Source organism: Heterodontus francisci, chromosome 28 (genome assembly GCF_036365525.1).
Source record: "Heterodontus francisci isolate sHetFra1 chromosome 28, sHetFra1.hap1, whole genome shotgun sequence".
NCBI classification, from domain to species: Eukaryota; Metazoa; Chordata; class Chondrichthyes; order Heterodontiformes; family Heterodontidae; genus Heterodontus; species Heterodontus francisci.
The window spans coordinates 16,381,902-16,392,383 of NC_090398.1; the positions used below are offsets into that span (position 1 = coordinate 16,381,902).

At 42.3% G+C, this 10,482-nt stretch overlaps 1 protein-coding gene across 1 annotated transcript; it reads right to left on the reverse strand.

Moving 5' to 3' along the window:
- Positions 1–1,472: 1,472 nt before the first annotated feature.
- On the reverse strand, positions 1,473–9,583 carry LOC137385238 (probable G-protein coupled receptor 139). The gene is made up of 2 exons (XM_068060222.1): positions 9,517–9,583; positions 1,473–2,383 (listed from the first exon to the last, which is right to left on the reverse strand). The coding sequence occupies exons 1-2, from the start codon at positions 9,581–9,583 to the stop codon at positions 1,473–1,475; spliced, it is 978 nt and encodes a 325-aa protein (XP_067916323.1).
- Between the last annotated feature and the right edge of the window lie 899 nt (positions 9,584–10,482).

The window sequence follows — 10,482 nt, forward strand, 5'->3', positions numbered from 1 at the left end:
TTGTTTCTTTGAGGGAGACCGGGTAACTACTGCAAATTTGAAAGAGAGCGGGACCGTTTCTGAAGAGAAGGAGTAGGCAACAATATAAGCAGAGCCGAGTCACAATCTCTCGCCCTGGTTCCCCAATTCCTATCCAACCCCGTCAGCTGGGCTTTCCCAGACCCAACGTACCCTCAACCAACAGCAAGGTCTCTCTCTCTCTCTGTCTATATATATATTCCATCTTCTGAAGACTGGAAAGCATGTGAAAGCAGCAATGAGAAGAAGATCCCAAACAGTGTAGCTGCGAGAACACAGCCCTGTTTCACGCCACTCAGGATAGGAAAGGGGTCTGATGAGGGATCGCTATGTTGAATTGTGCCTTTCATATTGTCATGGAATGAGGTGATGATACTTAGTAGCTTTGGTGGGCATCCGATCTTTGCTAGTAGTCTGAAGAGACCACGTCTGCCGACGGGGCCAAAGGCGTTGGTGAGATCTATGAAAGCAACGTAGAGTGGCATCTGTTGTTCCTGGCACTTCTCCTGTATCTGGCGAAGTGAGAACAGAATGCCAATGGTGGATCTCTCTGCTCAAAAGCCACGCTGTGACTCAGGGTAGGCATGGTCAGCCAGCTTCTGAAGTCTGTTTAAAGCAACTCGACCGAAGAGTTTCCCCACTATGTTGAACAGGGAGATTCCATGGTAGTTGCTATCTATCTATCTATCTATCTTTCTATCTATCTATCTATCTATCTATCTATCTATCTATCTATCTATCTATCTATCTATCAGTCTATCGATCGATCTATCTATCTATCTATCTATCTATCTATCTATCTATCTATCTATCTATATATCTATCTATCTATATATATATATGAGAGAGAGAGAGAACGAGAGGCTGAGGGACAGAGAGAGAAGCAGTGGATGTGCAGGGGAATGGACGGGAAAGGGACTCAATAAAATGTTTCCAAAAATATTAAAAAATCATGATGACCAACTAGTGCTAGATATTCCCCATCATCTGAAATATTTTTAGATTATACAAACACACTCAGCTATTTCTGAGCATCTGCAGCATTTTCAGTTCAGCAAGAAGAAACACATATCTTTCCGAGCACATGTGAGAAGCTGTGTATTGAACAAATGAAGTTGAAGGAGAGGCTATGGCTGCTGATTCCCTTCATCCCCTCTTCTCCGGCTACTCCTCCCCCCGTTCTCCTGGTCGTCAAAAGGTTACCTCTTTACTGTCACCTTTGTTGTGTGTTATCACACGCACGAAACATCACCCACGTGGCCCCATCCCGTCAACTTGTTTCCAGTCATCCAGCTGTCAGTCACCTCTTGTCTGCTGCTGCACAACACTTTGATACATGTGGCACCCCAAAAACATATATTTAGTGCCAAGCGACTGTCGGTCACTGTTAGTCTGTTGGGGAAAAATATTACATTCATGGAATGGAAACACTGGGACTCTCATCTCGGTTACTCTCAGTCCTTTTGTTTATGTATTAATCGAATAATTGTTGTAACTGGATATTTCATTATGCTCTTGACCTGCTCTCTGAACTTGGATTGAGTTGCCCCATAAATAAATGTGTTTGTGCAACAACTTAAATTCAGCAACATATATCCGCCTCGTTGAAATATATATTGAGAATTGTTGTAATTCCTTGGACTAATGGAAGTAATTTTATAATATAAGAAATGTATAACATACACCAACCACAGAAGTAAGAAGCTGCCAGATATGGTGAAGAGTAAAATCACAGACTTTCTTCTGTTCTCCATCTCTGGGTCATTGCGATTCTCTCCCTTGCTCTGACCCCTCAGTCCCTTACGGACGCGACTGGCCACTAAAATGTGTCTGACTGTCAGAGCGTTGAGCAACAGAATTAAAGTGAATGGCAGCAATGGGCTTAAAACTTTATCAAACCAGTCAAATCCCAGCCATCCAGGCGAAATATAATAGCTTGTCTTCATCTGACAGAACCAAGGCACGTTGTCAATTATCTCTCCAGGTTCAACTGAGAAGTAGTAGGGGACGTTTTTTGAGCAGATAAGTATGCAGGTTGTTGCCAGAACCACTGCTGCAGTTTTCTCGGTGCAATATTTTGTTTTCAGCTTCTGGCAACAAATGGCCACAAATCGATCAAATGTGAAAGTGACGGTGAACCAGACAGAACAGTCTCTGGCTGCACGGAACAGGGCAAATACAACACTACACACAGGGATGATATCCAAAAAAGATCCCGAGAAATAATAACGATTGATCCGCCACAGTATGACATCAGTGATAATGACCAATAGATCGGCCATTGCCATGGCCACCAGGTAGCGAGTGGTGCAGGTGGAGAGGCCGCACTTTCCACGGGACAAGATCACAATCCCCAGTAGATTAACTTTAAGAGAGAGAATGAAAGAGTCGTGAAATTACCGATCAAAAATTATCCTTGTCTGAACCAGGCTTTAAGTGCTCGATTTTACCAGCAAGAACAGATGGGTCTAGAACTGCTGAAAGGGTACATTTTAAAATCTCATCACTGAGCCCAACCCTCCTCCGATCTGCCCACTTCTGGGATTAAAAGTGTTTTGACAGAGGAGGACAGGTAACTCCTCCCAGGAGGGGTTTGGAAGGGTAATGATTTTATTGTGTCTGGAAGTCTCTGGTTTAATCTGGGTGAAGGGTTACATCTGTCGTAGACGTGTTCCCATTACAAGACACCCAGGACTGGTGATGGTGATCAGAGCCCCATCTGCGATCAAACCCTGACAGGTGCTGGACCATCACCCCACATATTAGATGCACCTGAGGACTGACCTCTCATGAATCAAATCTCATGGAGTACTGAATTATGCCTAAGCGCAGGCCCACCCCAAAAATCAGGCAATACCCGGGATCAGACACCCCTCCCAGGATCGGACTTTACGCCATGTTAGACACATCCCGATCTCCCATGAATGTACCCTACCTGGACTGGAACTTCTTAGGATTGAAAAAAAATAACACAGAATCAGATGCCATTGTAAGATCGGGAAACCCACGTGGATTGGACACCCTAATATTGGATATTCCTGGAATTGCTTCTCAATCGTGTCCTGGATCAGACACCCTTAACCCCTCTCCCTCTACGGAGACAGAGCATGTTCTACTACAGGAGAGCCCTCACTGGAGTTCGTGATTGAACATTCACCCTTCCACTTCCCCTCACTCTCCCCAGACTCAAACCACTCTCCAGGGTCTAAGACTTCTCCCTGGGGTTAGGGATGAGACACAAACCCTCCCCCTCTCCCTACCGGGAATCAAACCATGCTGCACAATTGGAGTTCCCTGCCCAAGGTTTCGAGGCGACAGCCAGTGATAGGAGCTGTCACCACTCTCTCTCTGTTTAGAGATAGAGTTAAGGCAGCTCTGGTATCAGAGATCCCCCAATATACAAGAGTAAACATTTGGAGTGCCCAGTTCCAAAGCCTGCTCCAGAGTTCTCCCTGCGCAACTGGAATTCAAGCCTATCAGTCAGTCTGACTTCAGGTTGGGGAACGTGTTAAGAATAAAAGAGGCTGTTGGTAGAGTGAAACTCCGAAACTCCTCACTCCACGTAAGTCAGTAACCACTGTAAATAAGCAGACATAAGTTTTAGTTTAACCACGAAATACTGAAACATCTGACAATCTATTAATATAGGAGAATGTTGAAATCACTCTGCAGGTCTGGCAGCATCAGTGGTGAGAGAAACATAATTAATGTGTCAAGCTGATAGGCTTTTATCGGATTTTAGGAACAGTTGGAAACAATTATAGAGGCAGACAAACGCGGGGTTTTGATGGGTCAAAAACAGAAAACAACGGTGAACATCTTTGACTAGGTGGAGGAGAGGAGAGATTCAATGACAAAAAGGATGATGGTGTAAGGCGAATGGAACAATGTATGAAACAAAATAAGTGTCCAGATGAGGTGTAAATGCTGGCAGCAGAATGACAGAGCAGGAAGGGATCATGGAAACTCTGGCAAAGAGAAGAAGGCTGCAGTAGTCTGGAAAAGTAATGAAAATGCTGGTTAGACCCGAGGAGTGGAGAGCAGCCTGCAAGCAGTGTAACAACTGGGGTTCAAATCCCAAGCACCAACCTACACCCAACCCCCACACCCCCTCGTCCCCCACCCGCACTTCCTTTACTCTGTTTTAGCCATTCTGCATTACTAACACATGCCATCAGAACAAAACCGAGCTGTGATTGCAATTTGAAGATTTGAATCTTAGTGTTCAGTACGACAGGCAATAAACTATCTAATCGAAAAATATGGTGATGTTCCCGGTTGAGCACATGTAAAAAACTGCAGGAAGTCGGGGATAGAGGGGTCAAAGTGCGAATTCGATGTAGACCTAAAGTGACAGGTGACCTGAAGCTCAGGCTCACGCTTGCAGACTGAACGGAGGTGTTCAAAAAGTAGATCACCCAATCTGTGTTTGCTCATTTCCCAATGAACAGGAGATTCCATCGTGAGCACAGAATACAGTTACTAAAGTTTAAGAACCGCAACAAATTGCTTTTTCAGCTTGAAGGAGTCTTTGGGGCCTTGGACAGTGCAAAGGAAGGCGGTGAAATGGCAGGTGATACATCCAAAGTGCTTGCTTGGATCGCTGCTCTCAGAAAGCGAGTGGATGTTAGGGGAAATTGAGGGGTGGGCCAGGGTTGCACAATGAGTGGCAGGAAGGGAGAGGAGCTGAATATATGGTAAGCAGAGGTCGTAGCTGGATGTGGCAGAACCGTTGGAGGATGTGGCATTGAATTGGGAATCTGGTGGGCTGGAACTTGAGGATTCGGGCAACATTATTACGTTTCTTGCAGGAAGTGGCAGAGGGATGGCAGTACCACAGAAAATGGGATGCAATCGTCCACAGTGGAGGCGAGTCCTCGGCTGAGAAATAGTGAAGACATTTCAGAAGCACTGGTGTGTAAGGTAGCATCGCCAGAATTGATGGAACGGAGGTGGACAAACTGGAAAAATGGGACAGGCTGTTTTCAGGAAGTGGGGTTGCAGTAGATATTGGTGCACAGTCAGTCCCCTGAAATGGACGTTGGGAAGTCGAAGAAGGGAACTGTCTGAGACATAAGATATGAAGATGACGGAGGGCTGGAAATGAGAAGCATAATTGGTTAAATTTTCCAGTTCAAAGTGAAAGAAAGGAAAGGCACACGCAGAGTCATCAAAATATCGAAAGCAATATGTGAAGGAGGGGACCAAAGTAGGATTGGAACAAAGAAAGATCCACATATCATGCATAAATGCCGCAAAGCAAGGAGGAAGACAGGCTCCCATATGGACACTATTTGAGTGCGGAATTTCTTAATTTTAACACCCGAAGCATCCGGAATAGGAACCTGCGAGAATTTTCATTCCCAGCCCAGAGACAGTGAGATGGAAAGAGGTTCAGGGGGAATGGCGAGTTAATGAAACTAAACGCAACAATTCCAAATGGGCTCCTCGGAATGTACCACCAGGAGATGGTGGAGGGAAACGGGCCGAGAAATGGCTGCATGGCATCATGCAGGCAAGATCCCATCCACTGTGATTTCAAGGGCAGCTCTGGTTAACTTTACTTTGGACTAGAAATGAGCAGAGTGGCCGACACAGGAATGTCAATGTAATTCTGGAGTGCTATTCCGAGCTCAGAGGGAAGATTGCCTCGTGTGTTACGGGACAGAATGGGGCAGAATGAATCCGTGGATGAGGATTCAGAGCCAGAAATATGTTAGGAGACCTCCAAGGGAAGTGTCACGGAAGAGTTCTTTTTTTCTCCTCTATATGGAGCAGTGTGCCAATAAGATTCCATGAAAAAAATGTACCTTTAGGACCGGGAGAGAAGTGTTAGATTTCAGAAAACAGTGTGTCACAGCTGTATATGTTACCTAGGCGACAGCAGGAGAGTGAGAATGTCACAAGGTATAATTTTTCAATTTGACTGTATAAAAACAGCTAAAACCAGTTTAGAATGACACAAGTGAAGCGGCATTACTGACGAAAAGAGCTGTCCATTCCTCTCAGCAGAATTTCGACAGTAAGCTACAGGCAGTGTAAATTGTCTAATGAGGAAAGAGATTTGAAGCTACCACTTATATTGCTGGAAATGGCAAAATTATTTTTCTTCAAAGATTGACACTCTCTTGACTTACTGTGATTTATGCAATTCGCAGTAAAGTTTTTACCAAAAGAATGCAGATTTTTTAAATAAAAGATAATCAAGTAAACCTAATGCTGTGCTCATCGTTGAAAGATCTGTGTGACGCCTGCTGCAGCTGAAGTCTCTGAATGCCTATCAATGGAAGGACTGTTTCATAAAATCCGTGTGGAGGCCTCGAGTGGTATTTGATTATTTTTGTATACTATATATTTTTGTATACACCCATCGGGAACATAACCCACAAAAACTAACAACCCAGTTAGTTATGTATTGTTAAGCAACAGCTACTGTTTAAAATATCATTTTTTAAATAAACCGGTTATCCATTGATGTCGGAGCGCATGTGGGCGAATGGGGTTAGCATAAAATAAGCAGTGATAAGGTCTTTAGACACAGGTTTGTCGTAATACTGTTTTAAGATTTAGTTTTTAGTGAATTTGTTGTTGTCAAAAGATACCTAGCTTGGTCTTTTTTTCTTTTTTCTTCTTCTGGGGGTTACTAAACTGTTTAAATTTGGCTGTTTTCCAGTTTGGTGGGAAAACTTAAGATAATATGCTGCGACCTGTGGAACCATGGGACTGAATTGACAGTGCATTGTTCCTGCCTGTGTCGAAACAGGAGGAACTAAAATATCAAATATCACTGAATAAATTCAACAAAAACCTTCAGGACAACTAAGGTATAAAGTGAGGAGATATTTGCTGATGTGATCAAAAAGGATAATACTTCTAGTTCAGATGGATTGAGCCCACACATGCTAAAAATATAGGGATGATTTACCAGAGGCAGTATTACCTGCTCATTTATAATCGTCAGATTAGGGAATTGTGCCAGAGTAATGACAACCATCTACTGTGAATTTCCATTTAAAATGGAAGATTGGACAAGTCTAAAGTAACTGAAGAACAGTTCTCAGAAGTCTGTACGGGGAAAGACACTGGAACCCTAATTCAGAATGTAATAGAGAAACATCTAGAGATACAAAATAAAATAGACAGTAGTCAGCACATACCAAAAATATCATACCTGACTAACCTTATCGCATTTTTGAATATTATCTGCAACAGTACTTAAGAATAATATAGGATATGTGATATACATTGATTTTATAAAGACCTTCGGTAAGGTGCCATACAACAGACTTAAATCAAATCTCAAAGCGAGTGGAGTCAGGCTACAAGCAGCAGAATGGACTGCAAGTTGGCTCAAAAAGAAGAAAACAGTGAGCGGTGTTAAGGAATTTACTCAAATTAGCTGAAGGTGGGAAGTGGTGTTCAACAAGGATCACCTTTCACATAAATGATATGGACTCGGGAGGAAGAAGCACAATTTCCAAAGATGCAGACAAATCCAAATTGAGAGTACAGTTAATATAGTAGATGGATGCAACAAAATACCTCAATACAATGCTGCATCTGAAAATGAATCAACTTGTGCAATGGGCAATTAAGTGGGAAATTAATGTCAATGTAGCTAGCACTCGTGGCTGTTTTTTTTTTACCAAAGGCAAGATGCCCAAGTATTCTTTTGAATGTGGGAGTCTGAATGTGTTGGGGGAGGGGGTGCAAATGGGTTCAGGGCTAGATTAAAAAATATATATTTAAAGTAGCAACACAGATTGACAGAATAATAAAACATGGAAAAAAACAGTCGAAGTTATTTCTGGAAGAATGAAAAAAAACGCAGAGCTGATCATAAATTAATGGAGAACGTTGTTCATGCAACTTTAAGTGGACTGTGTACAATTCGGGTCTCCGCATTACAAAATGGGCATTGAGGAACTGGAGAAGATGCAGTTACTTTAACCAGATTAATGTCAGAACTGAAAAAGTGTACTATTTATTTTATCATTAACTGTTTACTTGTCTTATTATTTGCTGTCCTCGGGCTGTTTTCCATATTATGAAAACCCGATATGTATGGTCCTCAGTTTTTTTTCTTTCATTCATTCATGAGATGTAGGCATCACTGGCTAGGCCAGCAGTTATTGTCCATCCCTAATTGTCCTTGAGAAGGTGGTGGTGAGCTACCTTGATAAACCTATGCAGTCCATGTGGGGTAGGTACACCCGCAGTGCTGTTAGGAAGGGTTTCACAGGATTTTGATCGAGTGTATCATTGGAACAATCTGTCACTGCAGATCTGTACAGATCACAATTGTCCAATCTGCTTTTTATTAATCATTGCTTCAGGGGACTGAACTCTCCAGTTATAAGTGTCTCTCCTCCTCGGAACACAACTCAGTGAGCTAAGGGCAGAGATTGACAGAGGTTAAATGGTCAAAGACTGTGAATCATTGATAGTACATGATCTATTAAAGCTTAATTAGCTATATAAATTCAATAACCACGGCCCTAAATGCATCCTGCGTAATAGCAAGATATTGAAATTCAGCACTCATGACCCACAGATTCTCAGGACGTTGCAGGGGTAAGGAAATTAATCAGCACTCAAAGACATAACCTGTTTATGGTAAATTAAGGAACGTCATTATACAGAGTATTTGAATACAGTAACAACGCTGCCTTGCTGTTTAACTGAGATTATAAAGCAAACATTTGTTTCTGTAGGAGCAGTTCAATAGTATACCAAAAAATAGCAATACATTTCAATGTGTATCTTTATTACTCCATATCAGCCAAAAAGAAAACATTCACGTTGCAATTATATTATTAAAACACCAAGATAGTTTCGTGGATTGTAGAGTTCAGTGCCCTGAAGCAATGATTTCAAAATAAAACCATGTTGGACAATTGTGCTCTGTACAAATCTACAGTGACAGATACTCCCAATGATGCGTGGGCAGTTAAATGAGGTTTTCTATTCTGGTTAGTGTCACATACTTAGTACAATTCTACAGTGACAGATATTCCCAGAAATAAATGATCACTGAGCTCAGGTGTTGTACTCCGGTTAGTGACACACACTCAGTACAATTTTACATAGGCAGATACACTCAATAATACATGGCCAATGGAGTCAGGTGTTCCATTCCAGTTATAACCCCACATTCAGTAAGATTCTGCAGTGAAAATGTGCTCCCATCACTCAATGCAAATGCATCGAAACAGGTAATCCCACTAATACCTTGCCTCAGAGATATAACTGCACGAAGATGTTATTCACTAATCTACGATACTACACGACGTACAATCACTTCATAATTCACAAAGCCTATGAGTTACAAAAAATGTTTTATTTTAAGATGAGGAAATAGAGTAAAATCACAGAGATAATTCATCAGATTTGTCATGAGGAACTACTATCACCGATCTGTACAATGGGGACCACTTGATCACCATGTAACATTATTAGTCAAAGAGTAAAACCAATTCAAGGGTTATTATCACTTACCAGGAACGCCAATGATGGCAAGTATCAGGTAATATATCTTCTCTATACGGTACACTATTTCACGCATTGTCTGTGAAGTGATCTGCCCCTCTCTGCTGTTGGCAATCTTTCTGCATTAAACTCTAAGGCAATGCATTCCACGAGCCTGTAATTTATACCCTATGGGATCACCCCAGGAATACTCAGGTTGCAACGCAGTTCAAACTTGTTTTTGAATTTGAACAAACAGATTACAACATCGAGCTCAGTCCATGTCATGATGGAATAGGGAGAGGGATGTGGGAGAGGATGGGGAGGGGAGGAGCGAGGGGCTGGGGGGTGTTGGGTGGTGGTGCCGTGGAGGTGGTAGCGTAGTGCCACTGTCAATGGACTGGTATTCTACAGACCTAGTCTAATACTCTGTGGCCATGTGTTCGAATCCCACTTCGGCAGATAGTCAAATTTGAATTCAATGAATAACTCTGGAAATGACAACTAGTTTAATGGTGACAATGGCACCAATTTCAATTGATGAAATGAAAACATAGGTATCATTAACGTCTATTAGTGAAGGAATGTGTATAGGTTACTTGTAAATACAGAGCCAGGGAATTATGATTGACTCTTATAAATGATCGAGTGGGCCACTCACTTGGAACAAAGTTGCTACAAAAGCTGCCAAGATGAATACAACTGAACAGACCACCCAATATTGATCCTGCCACTAGAAATGTCAATGGCAAACCCAAGCGTCCGACCGTGCAATGTCTTCATTACTAGTAACTAGAGGCTTGCACCGGAATTGGGGGAGCTGTCCTCGAGATTACCAAAACAACATCCTGACATAGTCACACTCACGGATACGGATCTTGCAGACAATTTATTGCTATTATTCATTCATGGGATGTGGGCATCGCTGACTAGGAAAACATTTATTTTCCATTCCGAATTGCGCTTATGAGGTATTGGTGAGCCGCCTTCTTGAAC

What these genes read in the sequence shown, in the direction of transcription:
- LOC137385238 (XM_068060222.1), bottom strand. Translation starts at nt 9,583, where the DNA reads ATGCGTGAAATAGTGTACCGTATAGAGAAGATATATTACCTGATACTT. An exon ending in TGCCATCATTGGCGTTCCTG is followed by an intron (nt 2,384 to 9,516) that starts GTAAGTGATAAT and finishes TCTCTCTTAAAG; the next exon opens with TTAATCTACTGGGGATTGTG.